Consider the following 23461-nt stretch of genomic DNA (forward strand, 5'->3'; position numbering starts at 1 on the left):
CACACTATGATACAGTATACAAACATTCAGGAGCTGCCAAACCAACAGGAAGCAAAGACACTGGAAAAGGAAGCTAGGAAATTAGGGATCCCTAGCGTCATTCCAATCACATGTCTTTTTTGATGGATAATCCTCAATAATGTCCAAAAATAAACTCTACTTATAGACAAGTAATCTACTCCCTATTCACAGGCACTTCTTTCTACACAGAACTGTAGTTCTCCTTCTAAGTGAAGGACAGGACAAGGGTGTGGGGAAGGGGTGCAACAAGAAAGAGCTGGCCCAGGCTCTGCTCTATCCCAAAATACTTCCAGACCAGGAAGTCCATTCCTCCTCCTGGAAAACAGCTGTCTCCTTTTGTTACCCATTTGCCTTGCAGCTCAAGCAGTAGCAGTTTATGTTACTGAGGGTACCTGGCTTTGGTGAAGGGCTGTTATGAATACCCACAAGTCAATGTTTTTATATGCATTTAGAAATCCATAGGAACTCTGCTTGAAAAGCTAATTTTGTTGAGCTGGAGTCAGTGCAGGCAACTGAAAACCATGCAACTGTATTACAACTCTGGTTAGTTATGCCTATTACATCACCATATACCCTTCTCCTTCTCCCCCTCCCCCCTTCTTACTGCAACAAATGGTAGCTTTTCCAGTGCTCCTTTAATCCTGGAAGAACAATTGGCAGGACAAAGAATATTGTTTTCTGAACTAAAAAAAGGAGCTGAAGCTCATTTACATAATTACATTTGTTTGGGAATGTGACTTGATTAAAAAACAGGAATTCACTGGGATTCCCAAAAGCCCTAGAGAAAACATCTTTTCTTTAACTTGACGATTTGTGCTGCCATTAAATGCCTCCTCACTTTCATTCACAGGCCAGGAGCAGAAGTTACTTTGACAATTATAGGTGAAGGAATAGACAATACATTTGGAGTAAGACAAAAAAACCCCAGCTAACCTGAAGAACAGCAGCCACTATGAGGAAAAACATAAAATCAGCAAATTCTTACCTGTTATTTAGCGTGGTTGGCAGAGGATGTGTTGCATTGGGTGGCACGGTTGCATGAGTGAGAGAAGGGTTCTGTGATATTGTTGCTGGGGTCTGAATTACCCCGTTTAAAGCCCCTACAATTCCATTGATTGCCAGCTGGCTGGCTGGCAGTGCTCCAATTATTCCACCCACAGCCGGCACTGCAGGAATGGTGGAGGTTACAGTCTGCATACCACTAGCCAGTGCCCCCACTGTCACACCATTGACCTGCTGAACTCCGGGGACTCCCGAGCCTTGCTGGGCCGGACTCTGCCCAGCAGGCGGTGGAGTGGAAAGCGCTGATGAACTGCTGGTGCTTTGTCCGCTGGAGGTTATCTCCTGGTGTCAAAACAAACAACAAAGCCCCCTCAGCTGCATAAAATTTCACCTAACACCACAATGCAAGGACTGGGATGAGTTAACTTGTAACAAGTTTAGGTTTAGAAGAAAGAAATAAAAATTACCTGATTTAATACAGGAAGGGAATTGTCCGGTAAAAAACTGTTTCCCAGATGAGGGCTTTTACTGCTGTTCAAGGAATCAGTGCTAGGTGCTAAAGTAATTATTTCAAAAAACACACGGTGGTTAAATTTCTGTAGCACGTAAAAAGGTTCAGAACAATTATTTCAAAATTATGAAAGCTAAACAGAAAATGTAAAGTCAACTTTAAAAATTGCTGAATAGTAAAATATTAACTAAGTAATTGGTGAATCAATAAGTTCAAACAGATGAAACAGAACTCCAAACAGAATTAAAAGAAAAACTGAACTGAACCAAGTAGTAATGGTTCAGAAAAATATACCAGTTGATGCTTAAACATTTAGCACATCAGCAAATACTTGGTCTATATTCATCCTACATTTATATTCATCTCCTATCAATGGCATGTGTGGATGAAATAGATATTTCATATAAATACATGTTCAAATTACTTTGACACTTTAATAATCCCCTCTACTTACGTGCTTGTACTGGAAAGGCATGTACTTGATGAGAAGGGCTGGGATTTGAAGTTATTGTTGGAAAGGGCACTGAAAGCTGTGCATTGAGAAGCTGCAGTCGCTCCTTCTTTGCAGTCAGATTCTTTATCTGTTCTTCCAACCGCCTATTTTCAACCTGAAGTTGGTGTAATGATTTAAGCATTCCTAAAACTGAGACAAAAATGCACACATTATATTCCACAGCCACATTCAATGAACGATAACACCTTCACTGAGTCTTAAATTCTGCATTACAAAGACTAGCATGTATGTGACAGTATAAAATTATTACAGATGTCTGAATTTTAGCTGAAAGAAGATTAACTTTGAGTAATTTAAACTGCAGAAAAAAGTTCACAGTGTGTTGTGACACACACTGTAATTTTGGAATACCTCTACACCCTGGCTTAAATACGGATAGAGTAGCATCATTAGGGCCAGCATACGTTTTAAGCAAACAGCAGTACATGATAACTTAGGCCCAAACCAGAATATAAAAGTATTTTAGCAGCACATGTTAACTGCATAGTTGGGATAAATGCAGTTCAGCTGCAGTATTAGGAATTGCAAACCTTATAAAAGAGAGACGTTTGACAATATGCTCAACTAACAGCACAGGCAACCAACAACGTTTATATAAAACCCCCCAAGTTTATGAAAAGGGAGTTTTTCTGTTTTAATGACTTGTGAATCATCAATGTATAGAAGCAATGAGGAAACCAGAAGTCGTCCAAGGTGCCGTTGTCCCGGCGCACCTCGGCGGGAGCTGCGAGCGGCGATCTCGGAATCCCCCAGCAGGGAGCACTCTGTGAGCACCGCACTTACCCCTAACCAGGGCAGCACCTTCTCCACTGACCTGATTGTTACCAACCAGTTTTCTCAAACTCCCACTTGCTTTCAGAACTTAGATTTCCCAACCAGTACCAGAGTGTGACTGTAAAGCCACAGGGAGAGCTTCCTTTTTTTTCCTTCTCTTTCCTTTTCTTCTTTTTTTAATTCTAAATTGTATTTGTTTAACATGACCTCTGGAGCTACTACAGACATAAGTCTACTGGTATAGGCACATCTGGTCATTTCCCAAGGATTTAGCTTTTATCCCTCCTCTTCAAGTACATACAAAGGAACCCTCAGTGAGCTCAAATGAGATGCAATAAGACTTAGCTAAACCTGTCCTCCAGCTATCATGTTTAAAGGATTATCCCTGCATGAATTTCCTCACAATTAGCATTTTTGTCAGGATACCATTCATAAAAATACTAACTAGATACCTCTTTACACTACCAATGAGAAGAATAATTCGTTCAATAAAATATAACACAAACCATAACCAGGAATAAAATAAAATTTTTAACATATCCAGTGATTGTCTTTGATACTGATACATTGCTGAATATAGAGATCCACACGATCTACTGATCACTTACGCTTTTAACATATTCGTTCTTGGACTATTCCACTCTATTAAACATAACTTGAGAAAATAATAATTTGCTTGCTTTAGGAACTCACATGAAAGGCAGAATATAATAAAGACACGAAAGCCCAGTAGGACTCCTGCCTAATATTTGTAAGTATTTTCTTTTCAAACAGCAACAGAAGCAGAAAAGTCAGATTTAAAAATATAAAATAGAACAATAATAAAATTATTATGCCGATTTATATCACACAATATAAAGAAAATGGGGAGATGTACTCCTGTATTTACAGTAGTGGATCTAAGAGTTCAGAATTCTTTTCCAAACTCTGCAACCAGACCTGCAAGTTACTTCCTCTTGCATGACACAATTTTCCCCATCTATAAAATGTAGGTAATTATACAGAAGGTCTTTTGTAATCTACTGATGCCATGTGCTGCAGTAAGAACTATGCTAGAACTGTACACCATAGTTATATTTCAATTCACAGCAGAAAATAAATTTTATTAAAATTCTTGGACAAGCACAGAATAGCAGTTCTGAGTAACAGTTGGCAAAAGTCATAATAAACAGATTGTGGGTACTTACTGTCACTGGGGGTGCCTTGCTCTAATAAAAACTGTTGTCCTTCACTCCACTGCCTCTCCAGAAGCTGTTCTATGCTGGCTGCTACTGGGGGCAAGTTTTCCCCACAACCATTCCCTGATTGATCATAGCGAATCTGCAAGCTGCTCACAGGGGATCTGTTGAAAATATTGCAATTTATTGTTTGAAGAAAAGGATGAAGGGAAACGTATTAGAAATAGGCTGTTGAAATTTCTTGTATCAGCTTTTAGCACCTACATATCTTATGCTTCCAAGACTACGTTAATTCATCAAAATCACTAAGAACTCCTGGTTCTCACTGCCAGGGCTTTAATAAAAGAAAGACATATTATTACAGTGTGAGAATTTATACTGAGAAAGCACATAACCTCTTCTTGCATACAGACTAACAACACAGTAACTGACAAACAGCCTTGAATTAAACTATACAACACACACTTCTACAGCAGGAATCCATTATAATATGGACACACAGGACACCAACTTCGGGGGCAAAAAAAACAACCCACATCAAACTTCAAACCTTTCCCTGAGAAAACGGGGGAAAATAAAACCAATTTATTAAAATCATCACATAGAAAGGCCATATATAATGCCACTAACTTGTTCTAAAAACAGTCATGTAAATCTGGATTTTTGAAGGACTACATGAAAATATTATTTCACAAGGGATGCAATGCAAGTTAGAAGTTATCCTCTGCCTGTCCTGTGAACACTTAATATACCTCCTTTTTCACTCATGATCACACACAGTTCAAAGAATAATCCCCTTGCCACATGTCTTTTCTCGTTCAGGAGAAAATTAAATATTCAGCACACAGCCACTGTCAAAGCTGGCTACCTCTCTCAGGCCCTAGGAGAAGGCTTCTTTTGCACTGGATGGGGCACAATTTAACTTGTGAGCAGAGCCAGATGTTCAGTGTATTTCTGATTCAGCTTTCTGGTCTCATGTATGCATGGTCCCATTCCTCCTACAGGACCAACACCAAAGCCCACTAAAAGCCGGTCCTTGGTTTTGTTGTTGGCTGTTTGGGGGGGTCAGGGTTGGGGGGTTAATCAATTTCAGTGAGCTCAGATTCTCAGGCATTAATTATTACTGTAAGCAATTGGTGCCACCATGGGATCACAGCCACACTGTTCCACCCATAGTGCAAACTTACCAACAAGACCACCAGAGTCCCAGTACAGGACAACACAGAGAGCTCAGGAAATCAGTGTGTTAATTATGATTACCGTAATAAGCAGTGGTCACAGCACATTAGCTACCTAATGACTGTGGAGCATTTTGTAGGCACCAGAGCAAAGCAATTTTTATGAGAAAAGGTTTTAAGTAGGTGACTTAAGAGGTCCGTTAAGTATTTATAAATAGTTCCTCTTTTGCATACAGGAAGAAAGGAAAGCACTTGTTAAAACAAAAAGCCCTGATGAATGGGTAACCAAGGTAGTGTTTTTTGACAAGAGATGACAACAGCATGTAACAGTCGGGCACAGAGACAGCAAAAGCAGTCTTAAAACGCACTGTTTACATGATGTGCTGAAGCAGTAAGAAGGAAAGTTTATGCAGGAACATTCTACAGAGGTACTACACTTACACGTCACACAAACAACTCATTTAAAAAAAAAAAGCAAAACCTAAAACCAGAAAACAAATACATAAAAACCACTGAACAACTCCCCTAGAAACTTCTCTGCATGTTCTCTGAACCATGTTCCTGAGCAGCACACAATGCTACCCTAACAAGATTTCCCTTCTGAATTATAAATCACCAACAAAATTCCTGTTGGGCTTTGGACTGCTTCCTATCAATTTTGAAAAGGCAGAAACAAAGCAGTACATGACGGTATAACCTCTGCAATCTTTCACCGGAAGCCTGTACAAAAGAAGGATGAAAAAAAACAAAACCTAGATTTCTGTGTATTGCAACATTACTCAATTTCTCCTCTTCCAACTGAACCCCTAGCTCATCCTTTAGACAGGGTATGGTTCCTGCATGGTAGGGTTGAATCCTTATTCCAAATAGTATTTGATCAATGTTTCCAAGAGGATTATAAATGTGCTGTCTGGACTGGTCCAATCCTGCCACAGAGACGAAAACCTCGTTTCACAGTTTGCCTGCTTTCACAACTGTTTTTGAATTAGGTTTGGTACTCATACTATAGAGCATTAACTATAGAAGCAATACTGCAATTAGATATAAGCATGCATACAGATTTCACTGCAGGTATTACATAACACATTTTTAAATCTATGGTTAAGTATAGGTAAAAAAAATGTTTAAGAGCTACCTTGGGAAAAGCAGCAATTCCTTTGCAAAATGGAAACAGCTCACATATACCAGGTATATTTATATTTCTCATATATATATTCAAAGTTAAATTACGACAGCTTAAACATCAAACGCTGTGGTTATATTGGGGTACAAAGATATAAAAATATGAATTGGAAATGACCATACAAGCTCATGAGTCACATATGTCTTCTCTGAAGAGCTGCATCATCAACAGCAAACAAATGTTCTGCAAGTGTTTTTATTTTAAGCAACTCGCTGAAAATCACATGGTTCTTTCGGAGAACTGTGTTATTTATGAATCTCATAAGCTTCAAAGGGAACAGAGTCAGAACTTGCAGCTAAATAATTTTAATAGATAAAGCAGGTAACGTTCGGAGCTGCAAAGTTTCCAGATAGCAGATTTTTTTTAAGTTAGCTTTTTATTCACTACAAACCATATTTTAAGTAACTAGACTTAGTTATTTACTGAAGTGGGGAAGGTGAGGAGTTACCCACATATTTTAGAAACCCTGACATACGTGTCATCTTTTTTGTTGCACAACCCAGGGTGAAATTCACTGACTACTGAACTGAACTGAGCGAGTAGGTTTTCTAAATTTTTTCCATGCTACATCTTTCAGATGAAGTTTTTCCATCTTTCAATTCTGTTACTACTGCACCAATTTCTCCCCCTTGCTTTCTATCACACCACCCCCACCTCTCCCCCTTTTTGGCTTGTTTTTGAACAACCCTGCCAAGCAAAATCTCTCTCCTCTTTGCAAAGTGCTACAGCTTTCATACACTGCAGGAAGCTTTTCAATTGTGGACTGAGGTGGCCTTTGTACCATCCAGTTCTCCTTTAGCATCCCCATCAAAACCAGTTGGTATTTTACCATGCTGCAAGTACTGGACTGTACGTACCCTGAACATACAGACTCTGTGGAAGCATCATATTTAAGAACTTTACCTTCCCAAGTATTTGGCCAAAAGACAGACTGAACACAGTCATGACCGATGCAAATCATGCAAAGACCAGGTCTTTGCACATGAATTAAGAAGGCATTAAAATTCGTAATTACCACGACATGTATGTGTAACAGGACTACTGAATAGAAAGGCAAAATTTCTGGAATTTCGTAATTGTTGAGCATTTCTCTTTGCAAAATTCTCTGAAATTCCTTGTCTGTATAGATCAATTTATATGCTAATGTAAGTATACATATTTATGCTAAGAATACCATCTAAATGAATTTGTAAATTCTCTATTATTTTAGAAGCAACACATACTGGAAAACTTAAAAACAAGTTCATGACTAGGTAATAACACCTAAGTATTATAATGGATAATCTCATCCCATCCAGCAATATGTCTTTTGATTATTTAAGGAATATAATACAAGATCAACAACACCAGGCATGTACATTAAATTATCTAATTTGAACATATTTGTTATAAATTACCATAACAAATACACACTATAGCAATAAAATTCATTATTACAATGCTATTTCTGTGTAACTAGCATTTTTTAGCGATCCTAAAATCTTTTTCAGGACCAATCATTTTTTCAGATAAATCTTTTTCATTGTTAGTCCCTAAGTAAAAACCAGAGTAATAACACCACAAAATCTAAACTCATATTGGATTCAGTATCGATAAGAAAGCCCTCTAAAACAAAGATTTGCTTAAAATATACAGAAAATATTACTGAAATATTTGAAACATAATATTGAAATTTTAAGAGCAAGTATTTTAAAAGAAAACAACATGATACAGTTTCAGTGGAATTCTTATTTCAAAGTTTTCTAGCAAATGTGAATTGCAGCAGAACAAAAAAATACTTTTTTCTACAGAGAATTGCTACAAATTTTGAAGTTGTGAGGGACAAAGAAGGAAATATTTGCTTGGAATTTTTACTGATATTTAATGTTTTACACCATCTTGTTCTTGTGATCACTGTTAAGTATACAGGATTTTGGAATTTTTGTAAATAGTACTGAACTATGATTGTGGTAACAAATCTGAGAGGATAAGCAGTACATATGTATTAAATGTTAGATAAAATCCTTCTGAAGCAAGACTCTTAAATAAGGGAGTAAACTAACATACCTGCAAACCTTAATTTGTAAACCTAATTTCAGTTGATACAGAAGTAGATTTCAGCACAATTTGAGCTATCTGGATGTATTAAGGATTTTTTTAGAAGGATATAGCAATATAAAAATACATGTATTTATACATGTGTGTTTATATTTATATATATCTGGGCTTTTAAAACACTTTGGTATTGCTGGTAAAAAGACAGTGAAGTTTGCAAATCTTAACACATTTCCTCTGCCTGCACTCTCCATGTAAATAACGCTTACCGTGGTGAGAGACTTCCTCTGGGTGATCCTCCTCTGCCTACAACACTTCGGCTGTTATCTCCGAGATCTTGATCTGCAGTGTAAATATTTCACAGCTGATAAATCGCCTTTTCTTAGATAAGAGTTTTAATATTTGATGTAGATATTTTAAAAATACCTTCAATCTCAACTTCTATCTGTAGTTACTGCTGAAGAGTGAATAAGTAACTAGTTTAAGATTGCTGAACTGTAGCATGTAAGGTGTTGTCCTTACACATTTCTGAGGCTGTACCAGGCCATGGATTATGTTCACTTCTTTCATTCCTTTCAGTTTTACAGCACAGAAGCGTGGTTTGCATTTGCAGTACCCTCCCCTCAGCCACTTTTAATTTGTACGGTGAAAGTAATGAATCACAGCTGTGGACAGCTAATCTGTATGCTTATCACAGCAAATCCTGATGCTCTGTATTTTTTTAACACTTTGCATCCCAAAACAACTCATAAAATATATAACGTATTAAACTTACTGCTGCCATCTAACAAGCGTGCATTATTCTGCAAATTTACTGAAAACTTTATGAAAGCGTATAATTCACTAATTCCTATTTATAAGCAGAGTATAGGAAAGCCCCTTGCTAAAAAGGTAGTAAAACAAACAAAAAAGGCCTCATTAAATATACGAAAACGTTTTGCTTGGAAGGACTCAAAAGGGTTATTTTCCCTATGGCCTCTCAATAAAATAACCCTATCTGCCCCCTTCAAGGTTGCCCTCCCCCTATTCTGAGTCAAGCGACCTCCGACCCCTTGGAGGGCAAAGACATGACTGATCCATTCTTGGTAAACTGCTAAACTCATTCCCTTCCCCCAAACAGGCATGACTACTACGACATGTCAACAAATCCTTACGGAGGGAATGAAACAAAGCAAAGCCAGCGGCTCATTAAAACCGCAGCGGAGAGCCCACGGTACCAAATGCCAATCGGTAAATATTCACAAGATTATTAAATGCTGCACAAGTTCTCTAACGGGATCTCTTTCACACGAACTTGTATGTAATGCAATTTCATGAATTATGCAAATAAAGGTTTCAACTATTCACGACAAAACCCAGAGCTGTGTCACTCGGGCTGCAAAGAGCTGGGAACTGAGCGCATCAATCACAGGAGTCACAAGAGACACTGGTGCATTCCTGCCTGCTGATGGCTCTGCTTAAACATTTACATTTCACACACCGAGGGAAAAAAGGGGGAAGAAAACCCGCGCTGTTCCACAGAACAACTGAGAATTTACTTCCAACACAGAACAACTTTCTACAGACATTTAATAACCAAAAGTTGAGCAGAAATCAAAAATACAATTTAACAACCTTTTTAAAAACAAGGAGTTTTGTGAAGCTGCACATTTGCACCGGCAGAGGAAGCTTACCTGCTTGGCTGTTTTCAGACTGAGCTATAAGTGCTGCCATGGCTGAATTTGGATTCAGCCTATTGCCGTACATGTGAGATGGAGGCAGACTGAGAGAAGATCCAGGTAGGGTGTTTGCCTGCAAGAAACCAATTAAAACTTAAATCCTTTTTTCATAACGGGAAAAAATGCTAAATGTATTTTACAGAAGCCTTGTTAATGCACATTTATTATTTTTGAAAGTTGAATGCTTTTTAAAAGAATGTATTTGAAAGAAAAAAAATGTTTTCTATTTGTGAGTACAGAAATAGAATTGCAGCACTTCAAAAACAGATCAGGTTTTAAAGCGTGTTGTATTTGTGGTTGGCAAGATTTTCTAATCAAAGAAAACCCTCCTAATAAAAAAGTACTGTAGCAAATATTAAAAATACCTAAAGTGCATTTTAGAACAACCACAGTTTGCAGCACGGGCAGACTTCCTTGCGATCCTGAAGTATGCGCTCAATGCTAGGACTTAGTAGCATGGCGACCATGTGGTTATCCTACTAATTATTTAATCTTATTAAACCATTTACAAAATAAGGGCAGGTAGACAACAGATGTCTCACAAATGCTTGGGTTCCTTACATCACAAGCCGGCTGTGGAGGTCAAAAGGTCCAACTTTCAGCTCTATAGTTTAACTACACAGAGCCATATTTCCTTTGCTCGACTCCATCATTAGTAAAACGTGCACAGTATTTTGTTACTTCCTATTTTGATAGACTTGGAAGCCTGGTGTTTTTTTGTTTTGTTTTGTTTTTATTTTAAAGAACGCAAACAGCCATTACAAGTATGTTTTCTATACAATAGGGGGCTCTGGGAACCACAGCTTTGCCCTGACCCCATATAAGGAACTGTATTTTTGGCAGTTGGCCAGCTCTACTTATTGAAGAGCTCCCAAAGTTTGTGTTCATTCATGTTGCTAACCACAATTCTGAAGGTCTCTGCTGGGACTTGTGCCAAACAAGCGAAAATGAACCCTTAAACAGATGAAGCTAAGGAGGCTGGCCAAAATCTTGCATAATCCAATGCAATAAAAATACCTTCTTCCTTGGCTGCTTATGCTTTTTCCCTTTCGAAGAAAAAAAGATTTGTGTCAAATGCTAAGTGGCAGAGACAGACAATCAAAGAAATAAAAGCACGGCTGCTTATTTTAAAGGCATTTTCCTACCTGATAAAAAAATTATTTCAGAACAAAGAAAAGATTGCGGGGGGGGTGGGGGAGCATTAGAATCAAATATACACAAACCTGTGTGATCACGGGTTTTAAAATTAATCTTCTAAGAAAATGTAAACAACCTTTACAAATTAAACTTTTTTTGAAAAAATGAAAAAAGAAGGTGAACAGTAAGGAACTCAATTTGTGGGACATTTTGACATGCATAACTGCACACAAGAGACAGGGGAAACATACTGGTTATTACAGCAAAATATTACGGAGTATAAACTATGTCTCTGGAAAGAATCACACACAACCATTAACTTTTGGCTTTCTGCCAATGTATTAAACTTGATGAATGGACTTTTATGAATTCACACAACTGTTTTCAATGATGCTTTATTTACTATATACTGGTGAGAAATTGTGCCTGATATTTACATTCCTCTACTGTCACAAAGTTAGAAAAAGCCACAAGTAATTGCTTGCAATGATCAGGGGTTCATTCACTTTTCAGTTCACAGGTACATGCAAGATTGCTAGACTTGGAACCACAGTGTCACTTCAAATATGGCTCTTACTTCTTCTGGTTGTTTGTTGGGTTTTTTTAAAGAATTTTAAAGAATCTTCAGTAGAATTAATCTGAATTATTTTTAAGTCTTAACAATAATGCAGGCATTTCCAGCTACCCAGGTACAACAGCTTCCAGAAATACAATACTTATTAGTACTGCGACACTGACCAAGGCAGCAGAAGGCAGCAACACTGCACAGCCCCAGCTATTTTCCGTAAAAAAATGCCCATAGGGCAGTTCCAACTTAACTATTGCTGTTCCTAGCAGCCTTCAGCTGTTTTCCCCTCAAAACCAAACAAACTTCAGTCAAATCCTTTCACTGATAAAGCCTTACAGAATGGAGTATTAAGAGATTCAACCAGGACTATCATTCAGCTGTATCTAAAAGACCAGACTAGGAAAATGGAAGTTTATATGATGTCACAAGTTCTACTTACAGTTTCAGGGGTAGGGTGGGGGCAGGTTTTAAACACCAAACACCAGGTCTTATTTCTGTTTAGTTTTACAATATTTTCCTAAAAGATTTAGTTTAATTCCAGAAAGTGTATGTACTGCTCACATTTTACACAGAAGCTTCTATACTTAGCTCTCAGTCCATGTAATTCACTGCAAGACTGCTTAAAACTGTGCAATAGCAGCTATACATTAATTTATGATGACAGGGTAGCTATAATCAGCAAGGGGAATACACGTTTATTTGATTGAAACATGCACAAATAGCTTTAAGAACCTTCTGAAAGTATTTAAGTATCTTGAAGGGAGTTGCTTAAGTTTGTTGAGTTAACTATCTACACCACAAAACAGAAGACATCAAAGGAATTAAACGTTTGCTAAGTGGGTTGATATAACAGATCAAAAGACTTAGCAGGATTTAAACAATATCTAAGAACTTGTGTTTTTTCACAAGTAATGGTTTCACCTTAAACGTTACCCCGTTTGCATTTTAAAATAATAGAAAAGGTGTTCTTATACAAGTTCCAATGCCATCCTGCATACTATGCAACTCTTAAAGCAAAAAGACACAAGGAATTTGTTCAAGTAAACTGAAGGCAAATTAAAAAAAAAAACTTTGAAAATACTTTTTTAAAAATGGCAATGTAAAATGACAAGAATAATGATTTGTGAAGCTTTCTTATATATGTGACAACTTCATCTGACAAGGAAGTAGAGAAGGTGGAGGAGTGCTACATTATTTAAAGGTGAAGTAGGAGCTTCATGTTTCACTCACAGTTGAAACAAGCTGTAGCAAGCATTTATTAAAAATGCGCAATCATCCTGTCAATACATATTAAGGTCACAGGACTGACACATGTTCTAAAATGCAGAACTTTTAAGGCTGTATTATTCTTTATTTCAACTGTTTCTGTTTAAACACTCAACACAATACATGATCAAAATGTATGAACTAATAAAAACCCAAGACTACTAAGTATTTATTTTGAAAAGGCAGCAAATTTTCCTGAAAATATTTTAGCAGAAGGATTTAAGCCCATCTAGAGGTATACAACGCACTGCTTTCCTTTATGGCATGTTCAATAAATCAGTACAGCCATAAGCAGCAGAGCAGCACATAAGGACGATGCACTGTAATTCAGAGAATGCCCACGTGCAGTAAGAAATGACTGATATTTGATTGATGTTCAAAAATACTTCCTCTACAGCAAGGGAGAAAGTATAAGCATATTCTTCTAATTAAAGAACAAGACTTGCAAGTTACCTACATTTAACTCATATATATAGATGTCCTCCAAAATATTTAGAATAGTTTTATATTTGTTTGCATGATGCCAGGATAGTATTTAACAGTGTGACTATGAAGTTTCCAGAGCATTCATATCTGAACATTTACTCCTATCTGAAATTTCCAGGGAAAGTAGTCTCTTCAATCAAAACATGTTCTTTCACCAGAAAAAAAAACAAAGGGGAGAAAAATGAGACAATACTTAGCTGTATGCAATCAGATTGAGTCTCAAAACTTTGAGACTCTTTGAACATGCCTTTTCTCCCATTCCTTTCAAGTTTTATGCAATGAAATATTTTCTAATAAGAGGCCTCATTTCTGTCTCAGCTCCGCACCAGTAAGGTTTTAATACTCAGCGTGTGATGAGAGATGAAACCAAGTGTGAACAACTTTTGGGTCCCATGAGTAGGCTGACTGTTGAAGCTGTCAGGTTCAATTGCATCATTCCACATTATTCAATGCCCCAAACTGCTCCCTAATTGTTAGAGGCTTAACATATTCAAAACTATTGTTTAGGCTAATGCTAAAATGCCTACAGTTGAGTTTCCACAAAGAAAGGGGTGGGATTTAATTGTAGTTAAACCATTACTGAACTCTCTTCCTTTCCTGATAGGGCAACAAGGATGGCCAGACCAACCAATTCCAACACAGCTTCTTAATCACTTTATACCCAATCAACACCCCTTTCCCCCTCTGCTTTAAAAACTGTCATTGCTATATTGTAGCTTTGTATTATATCATCATAAGGCTTTACAATTAGTGACACATTACCTAATTGCCTATTTCCTCCAATATTTATTTGTCAAAAATAATTTCAAAGGTTAATTTTATTTCTTGTTTAAAATATAAACATATCATTGTTCCTGTGGTTGGGGTCACACCATTTACCAGTCATGCCAGGTTATTCATCACAGCATGATGTTGTGATATGAAGTGCAGAACTCCCCCTTGCTCCTACTAATACAAAGTCAAGAAATAAAGAGCATTAGATATACCACTAACAACTACTTACGGCCAACTACTACTGAAATCATATAAAAATTTTGATGCAGATTAAATTTAAAGGTAAATTTTCTGCAAAATGTCCTGCTACCCTTCTGAGATGTTACAAACACTTTCTATGCATGTTTAGCTTCATGAAATTGGAAGGAAATTCAAGCACAGGACCAAGAGTTAGCATCAGTTTACTTCACCTAGAAGACATCTTAAGCTGATGCATTTTGGGCTATGGCAAGCAACATTTATCGGAACAATTAATTAATTAAAACCCACATTGAAATTAAGTAAGATTAAAAATTAACATATTAATTCTATGCACATAATTATAATAAAAATACAATGTGCATATAAAAAATATTTTCATTTCTTGATAGGAGAAAAGAGCTGCCTATCAAGAGACAGCAGCAGAAACAACCCTGCCTTGTGTTTCCTACCTTAACTTGGGCAAGTGAAGAAATATTATTTTTATCTCTAGAATTTTTAAGGCCTTTGCTTGGATATTAAAGGCAATTGGAAGAATATGCTATTACCTCCTTTTATTCTGTCAATACTTACGGAACAACCTTTAACTGCATTTAGAAGAGGTGAGGGACCCACCAATAGCCATCCTCACTCTTCTCCCGGGAATGGTCAGCTGCCCCTTGGGATGGCAGAGCACACCCACACAAGGGGGGGCACAGCACAACTGACAATACAATACAGAGGAGTCCTGCCACATCCACACCTTCTCATGCATCACTTCCTGTGACACAACCCTTCAAAGTTTTCACCACAAAAACAGACTTTGCTTAGATATCTCAGAATGCTTACCAAGACCTTGTTTCCAATGGAGAAACAAAAATCTAAATTTCTGTTTATTTTTCCATATGACAAGAAACTTAAATGGAAGACAACACAGAAAATCCTTAACAAAACACGATTCTCACATTTCTTCCAAAAATTATCAACTGACTTTTCAAAACAATTAGCACAACACAAAACAATATTAATCTGTAGTATGATAATTACTATTAATACATTTTAAACAAACTGATACTTTGATTTACCTCTTTTTAATATATGTTTTGGCTGTCTTAAGTTGAATGTAACTGAATTTGAAGCAAACAATATTGACCATTTGACTAAAACAACCTACAGCACTACTGATGACTGGAATCAGAGTGAATTTTTACAGCAAACCTCACCTCACCTGCTACAGCAATCGCCAATGCAAATCAAACACTAACATCCACCACAGTTTTTTACACATTCATTCTATGAAAACAACACTGAGATTGAATAGATAGCCCTACCCCATACTGCCACCATTACCATCTAAGCCCTTGAAAGCCTGGGAAGCCCTTGAAAGTTTGGGAATGTTTTAGAACAGATAATCAAGGCCCAATTGCACAAAAAATGTTTTCGCCACCTGGCTGAAATAAAAGAATTAACTGGAAAGTATAATGCGGAGGCTGGAAACGTTAAAATAAAAGCAGAAAAAGGGTTTATGATGTCTTAGAAGAGCAGCTTTTCATTCAAAAAGAAAAAGAATATTAAATACAAGCGTACAAATTGTCATTATTTAAATCTGTCAGGAAAACTGTATTTGTGACATCATTCCGTGGACTCAAGATTCACATTACTACTACTTTTTCTGTCTGCAGCAAAAAAAAAAATATCCTTTGAACTTCTAGCTGTAATGAACACTCTAGTTTATGAACAAGCTAATAATCAAATACTGTCTTTGAGAATCAATTGTTTCGATTAAACATACAAATAAATCCTTCAATTAAATGAAACCATCTAGCATTCAAACACCAGCAGTCAAGCATTTTCCAAGGAAGGCATGAATGAATTCAACTGGGAAACACAGTGGGATTTGAAAGGCAAAATGAAAAATTAATGGCACACCTACAGAAACTAATTTATACCTCTGCCCAGTGTACAACAAGGGCATATAAAGTCATTAAAAACAACATGGATAGAAGGCCTATCTTCCAATAATGTGAAAACACTATAACCTCAACTGTACTACCACTTCGCTCCTCTCTTTCATGTTAACTAACTAATATAAAATACAAATTTTTAAGCAATTAATATTTATTTATATACCAGCCATAAAAACAAGACTAACAAAAACTTACTAGAATTCCACCTCATTAAGAGGTGGTTTTTGTTTCGTTGGTTTTTTTGTTTGGGGATTTTGTTTTGTTGCAGGTTTTGGGTTGTTTTTTACAGGAGGCTTTGAAGAGATAAGACCCTGGGATTCCTCCACAGACCTAACTGAAAACAGAGCCATCGCTTCAACACAAAGCCCTTTCACCTTAAGTTGGTTGCTCAATCGTTTCCATAATCTATCTTCACAAAACTTAAACTGTATGTGCTCTACATGGACAAGGAAGCAGTATCTTGCCCAAGAACTTTAATCTATATATGAGGAATCTCAATTTCACTCTCACATTGACTAGCAGAAAAAATGGCTTTATTAGGAAACAAACTCAGTATATCCATAGAGGAATTTCTTCATACTACTATTCCAAAGAAAGCCAGACACTTCCAATATGGTAAATATTGGATCTAATAGAAAAGATAATCTATAATTTCAAAAAGAGTAATAATAAAGAATTAGTTACTTATTCACAAGCACGGACATTTTAGCTATCTAAATACCAACAGTCTTTGCTATTTAAGTGATGAAACAAACACCTTCAGCAGCTGAACTGCTGCTGTGCAAAAATGCTTGCAAGATTCTCAACCTTTATATAAGGCCTATAAGGCCACTGCCTCAGCAACCAACACACACCGCGCATACCTGAAATCTTTTTCAAGTTAGACCTAAACATTGTTTCATCCAAACATTTTTATTATTTCCATTGCATACAAACTAGAAAATTTCACACTTTTTACATTCAACACCATTATTATTGTCTCAGGCAGCTAAATTGAAGTAGTGCTACACTCAGTTCAATGAAGAGGTCAATGTGCCTCAGTTGCCTGGAGACTGATGGTTGCTACAGCAGCACTAGATAAGCCAAGCTAAATAAGCTTCAGCTTGAAGGCAGAAAACATTTATTGCTAGAGCGAAACATTGATGCAGTTGTCTCAGCATGCGGCACTGTGCAAAACCTCGCAAGCGCCTTTCAGACTACCTCTATACTGCACAAGTCTACACGAAGACAAGCTTTCTGAAGCAAGAGGAAAACAAGATTTTCATTGGGCTAAATACTAGATTACTTGCAACTATGATTCCTTTGTTCTTCTAGTTGAGTCACATGTTAGAAGGAATTTTCCCTCTGGCTGTAAATTCTTCCTCCTTGCTACTCTTCTCCTCCCCCACCCCAAAAATCCTCAGTAAGACTGCATGAAAAGAAAATTACAGTTTTACCCATTTTGCCCAGAAGTACCTAAAAATTAAAACAGCTTTTAAGTGACATACAAGACAATACTGATGGGAAAACTTTTACTAGTACAGTTCTTTCAAATTTTTCAAGACTAAAATTTAAGTGGCTGCGACACAAATATGATTTAACAGATTTGGAAGGAAATTCTCTGTTTTTCACTGACAGCCTACATCACAGTATCAAACCTCTCCGTCTACAACATACTGAGGGATGCATTTAGCACACTTTCCAAATCAAGAAACACTGACAGTTTCCTGTGGCAGTGAGTCCCAAAGATGAGCAACATACTCTGTTAAGAATTTCTTTTTGTCCTCGATGTGCTGAGATTTCCTTTTGTATCTTTTAAGTTATACGATGAGGAAAACCAAATAATTTCAGCATCCAAACAGTCTGTGATGCATGTTGATATTTTACCTTTGACCCAGTGGGCAGGAGTCTCTTTCAAAAGACTTTATCATCAAGAGGTGTTTTGATAGTAACATAAAGTATGTTAATTGGTTTTCATGTATCCAGCATTTCTATTGATTAGAGAATTCTAGTACCACAGTAAGGATCTAATTTCCTTTTTCTGGAAGCATGCTGCTTAGACCACATAACATCATTATCTCCAGATCTTTTATTAGTCTCTTTTAAACTATCATTCATATTAAAGGTAATACAAACAAAACAAAACAAAACCCCCTAAAATACAAAAAAACCACCAACCCCCAACAAACAACACCCTCTCCCCAAACCAGTAACATACAGTATATGACAATGTATAAACCGAACTTAAAAAATGAACTAACTTACTTGTTTTGGAGAAATTTAGCAATATATTAACGTATTGTCATAATTGCTGTCTATGTTTTAACTTAAGGACTAACTACTAAGAGGTGAGAGGTTTCACCACAAAGCACCCACCAAATATGCAGTAGAATTCTACACCATCTGTACTCTGGACTTCCTGAAAGCTGACTTCCTAAGAGCTCTTAGAGCATTCAGTATCTCAGTGATTTCTATGTTAAGGAACAGACTTCAGGAAATGGCATGAAAAATATGTAAAAAGAGAGTGAAGTTCTTCTTAAGTTCTGGAAGTCATCTCTAATTACATGTCTAATGCAGTTTAATATAATCATGCTAAGTTCCTTCGTACCGCAAAAATAAAGGATTATTGCTTTAATAAGTTTGTTGAGGTCATATCAAAGTCTCTAGTTTTAAGATGTTCTGATCCAAAGGTGTCTACAGGAGTATTACACCAGCTCTTCACTTACATATGGTTGAGATGTGCATCTTTGGGAGCAGAGCCGGAAATTCACTTAAGCAGCCAACAATCTAACGCAGGTCAAATCTGTCACAGGTTCAAGTCCTAGAACTGAGGACAGCTTGGCTTTTTTTTCCCCATGTATTTATTCTACTCACCAAAGGAAATTTGATTAAACACTGATAGCTGATAGACCTGCCATTTTGTAGAGTATCCACAGGGAGCACGGCCCAGAACTGTCCCTTAAAACACTGCTGTCAGCCCAGCTCTAGCAAACTTCAGATGCTTAACCTGACGCTTTCCTTCTTTCCTTCCTCACAGTTACTTTGTGTTGAATATTGTATTTAAAAAAAACCACAATTTCAAGCAAGCAGGAAACAGGGCATGTTTCTCTAAAGAATGGGAAACAAAGTGGACAAAGGTGTATCTTTCTTGCCCATACTGAATTTAATAATGCAGTATCCATAATTTGAGGTTACAACTGTAAACCTGGAAGCAATACCAATCAGGTAAGTGCATTTTACTGTCCCATGAAAATGCTCAAACTCCCCCTCCTGCAGACTTGCAAAACCCCCTCTCAACTTCAATTTTCAGCAAAGGAACATCTACATGTTTAAGATGTACTATGAAGTTCCTTCATAATTCCACCCCCATTGTGGAAGGTATAAATAAGATTCCTCCCAAAACTGTTCCTAACTTCTCTGTTGAAAGGAACAAAAACTAAGAATAGAGTTCCTATTTCCTGTCTTTTCATTTATTTTCCCACGAGTACCAGAATATAAAATAAAAAGGATAAGAAAGTTCCCTTGATAGCGTGCAAAATGATGAGCAGACTTAAACTATGACAAGGAAAAAACCCACTAAATCAGGAAGCCAAAAATAGTGTAGACTAGTAATTTAGAGAAGGAGCAGGGGAATACAAAGATCCAAAATTAGGGACTAGATTAATTCAGAAAATGAGAAAATAAATACCACAGGACAGATGCATCTGACACATCACATGCCCTACATTCAGAATGGATCCCAGGATTCCTTAGCTTTCACATTCTTCTGCTGTTAACAAATAACTCCAAATCTACTGGAAAAAAAAAATAAGCCTTATCTCCTTCTAGAAGCTCCATCAGACAAAGGAGGATAACCACCTCTATATGAATGCTAAAGAAAACCCCGCTGCTTTTGTACTGCTCCTAATGGAAGTAAAGCCAAAGGAACTTTGGAAGGGACAATGGAAGTGATAAAAAGCAAACTTCTTTCACTCAGAATTGCAACTGCTCAGCAGCACCTACCTTCCCGATTACCACATCTGCACCCTGGAGGCGGTAGTTCATTACACTACCTTGAAGTGGACCTATCATCCCATCACAAACAAATCCTGGATGTAAAGAATAACAAACAGCAACTATTCAGTTTCCCTATCTCTGTGCAAGAACGCTGTTACAGATACTTCTTGTCCTTTTCCCTCTTCATTATCTGCCTCTGTGGTAAAGGAAGCACAGTGCATAAAGCAAGAGCTGGGAATCCAGGAAGAAAATAAAACAGAAGCTGCAGAGGAAAAAAACTCTTAGAAAAGAAAAAAAAATCTAGCAGCAGGGGAAAAAAACAAAAAACAAAACAAAAAAAAATACAAAAAAAAAAAAAAAAAAAAAAAAAAAACCCACTCAAAACCAAACCCACAACCCCCCAAAAAAACACCACCACACCGCAACACCACAACCCAAAAAACCCCACAATCCAACATAAGAAAATATTCTGGATTGTATCTTTAGAAGAGGTTAGTAACAAGTATGTGCCATACTGCTTGAAATTGAAGATGCACTTATTACAGTCACGAAGAGCAGAGATACCATCACACAGGAGAATTAAAAAAAAAAAAGTAAAAATCAAACTGAAAATCTGATATTGAATTTTCAAAATAAAAAAAATCCTTACAATTTCTCAATGAACTGAGATTACTATAATGTAAAGATCATACTTTACTGGATCATACAATACTAACCCCAAAATTCGATGAGCTACAGATTTTTAAAGTAAAAGACTGTGTATTTAAGCAAACTACTGCATGCCATTTCCACTCCCACTAAAAGCACTATTGAAATGAGATTACAAGACACTTAAATACATTTTTTTTTCTTGAAAGCAATACAGTGTGAAGCATTAAATGGCTTTAACAATCAATGACTGAAGAAAGCCCAGTCAAAAGCCTTTACTTCCAATTCTGCAGTTTGATTCTGCATTCAGCACCTGGGGACCCCAGAAACAATTGGCCACAAAGCTCTAGAAGGGTAATTTCACTAATGTAAGTCATCAAAAAGAACACACAGCTCAAGCATTTTCAATCTCAATTCCAACCAAAGTAGCAAACATTCAATTATACAGTACTAAATGAATAAAACCAAATCCTGCTGTACAACACCAGAAGATACCGAGGCACCCAGATCACCGCTTCTTTTATGAACATGTTAATAATTAAGAATAGCTTATCAGAAAGAGCAGTACAGCAAATTGTTATAGAACAGCATAACAGGCTAACAAACATTTTTGTTATAACTATGAAGCACACAGTTATGAAATATTTACGAAATAACTCATAGGAAATATTTGTGGTGCAACTCATGACCTGGCTAAATAGTGGAAAGTTAAGATGATATTCAAAATCCAAATGGAAGACAGTGATTTTTCTCAGTAACAGAGCACATACCAAAAACTACATGAAAGTTAAAGACACACTTTTGAGAGAAATGACACAAGTTTGGGATACAGCAATTTGCTGTTACATATGAAATAGGCAGTACCCACAACCATGTCAAGAGCACCAATTAATGGAAAACCAGGAGAAAATAGCTGTGTGGACTGTACCCCTTTTTTACTACATTTTTCAACTGTTATATGCATTGTTAACTAATAAAACCTTATTGAATTAAGCAGTGTAACCTGAGTCTATGCCCAAGACATATAAAAAAAGAAAAGCATGCAAAATAATCTGCATTTCCAGTAAGTGGCATTTTTACTAGTCCACTGGTTCCCACCTGGTGAGGAACACCAGCACTTCAAACCAGTCACGGCATAGCATGGAACACAAGTTCATAATGTCTTCTGGATTTATTTGTTTGGAATAAAAATTATGAGTGGCATGAGAGAAAAGAAAATGAGGCAGAAAAGGAGATTGTAAAAAGACCCATACTGTGTTTTTGTCTTAACAAACAAACAAAAACCACAGTATGGAAACTATTGTACTAGTCAACAGAATGAAAACTCAAAATCCAGGATTTTCAAGTTGTGAGTTTTTTTAAGCTTTAAAAACAGTTTTGCTTAGTTGTTGAAGGCAAAAACAGTACTTTGGGATTTTAATCACCGAAGTTTTATACAGACCTCTAAGTTATTAAAAATAACAGAAGTTGTTTTATCATTTTAAGTAATATTAATTTAATAGCAGTTTTTAATAATAGTATTACTAATTTAGGGCAGTTGCTTTTAACTGTTTGCAAGACTTTTTATTGCTATGAACAAAATTTTCTGCCTTAGATGCCTATCATTCCATTCTAGTCTGAATGTATCAGCTAATTCTGTGACTAATTCTATGGGAACATATTTTTTTCCCAAGACCTTCTCTTTAGAATTGCTTAACATCCTTTAAAAAAAGACATGGAAAAATCCTTGAAAAATTAACAAATTTATGATGTCTCCAAAATCGTAACTACAAATGCCCAACAGAGACTTAACCAGCTGAAGTCTTACAGGATGCACCTTGGCAGTGCACCTTTTGATGCTATTCCAAGTTTTAGCACTATTCCAACAGCACATCTACTACAGACTGAGTAAGTGAGCAGACAAGATTTGGTCATACTTGCTCTCTTAACTATCTTAACAGTTTAAGTAAAACCTAATTTTTTAACTAGTACTTTTTTCCTGCTAAAAAGGTGCAAGCTTACCTTATCTTATAACCTAGGATGATGATTTTCTTTAAATCAGTACACTACACAAGAAACAAACTGCCACACTGGTATTTGAAGACTTCCATGGTGAAGAGGTGGGTAAACATTGAGAATACATCCACAAGAGCCCAGTAAGCAGACAGCACTCTGATGGGACTTTGCAGAAGTAGGTAGGTAAACCCTAACCCTTGACATCTAATCAGTCATTTATGCTAAATGGGAAGGGGGTGGGGGGTAGGGGAAGAGATTTAAAAAAAAAAAAAAAAAAAGGTTGCTTCAAGGGGAGAACACCTGCATACCAAACCAGACTCTCCTGGCTGAATCTCCCCAAGGAAGTAAGGACCTT

General features: G+C 36.8%; 1 protein-coding gene across 5 annotated transcripts in view; it reads right to left on the reverse strand.

The window, feature by feature from the left end:
- Positions 1-23461, reverse strand: part of MLLT10 (MLLT10 histone lysine methyltransferase DOT1L cofactor) — a 130532-nt gene that overhangs the window by 8755 nt on the left and 98316 nt on the right. For all 5 annotated transcript variants that reach the window (XM_066316343.1, XM_066316353.1, XM_066316335.1 and 2 more), the window contains 6 exons: positions 10069-10186; positions 8665-8737; positions 4010-4164; positions 1989-2177; positions 1491-1579; positions 1007-1365 (listed from right to left, as the gene is read on the reverse strand). In XM_066316343.1, the coding sequence (XP_066172440.1) occupies positions 1007-1365; positions 1491-1579; positions 1989-2177; positions 4010-4164; positions 8665-8737; positions 10069-10186 (983 nt within the window). The remainder of the gene's footprint in view (positions 1-1006; positions 1366-1490; positions 1580-1988; positions 2178-4009; positions 4165-8664; positions 8738-10068; positions 10187-23461) is intronic.

This window comes from Sylvia atricapilla, chromosome 1 (genome assembly GCF_009819655.1).
Source record: "Sylvia atricapilla isolate bSylAtr1 chromosome 1, bSylAtr1.pri, whole genome shotgun sequence".
Taxonomy (NCBI): domain Eukaryota; kingdom Metazoa; phylum Chordata; class Aves; order Passeriformes; family Sylviidae; genus Sylvia; species Sylvia atricapilla.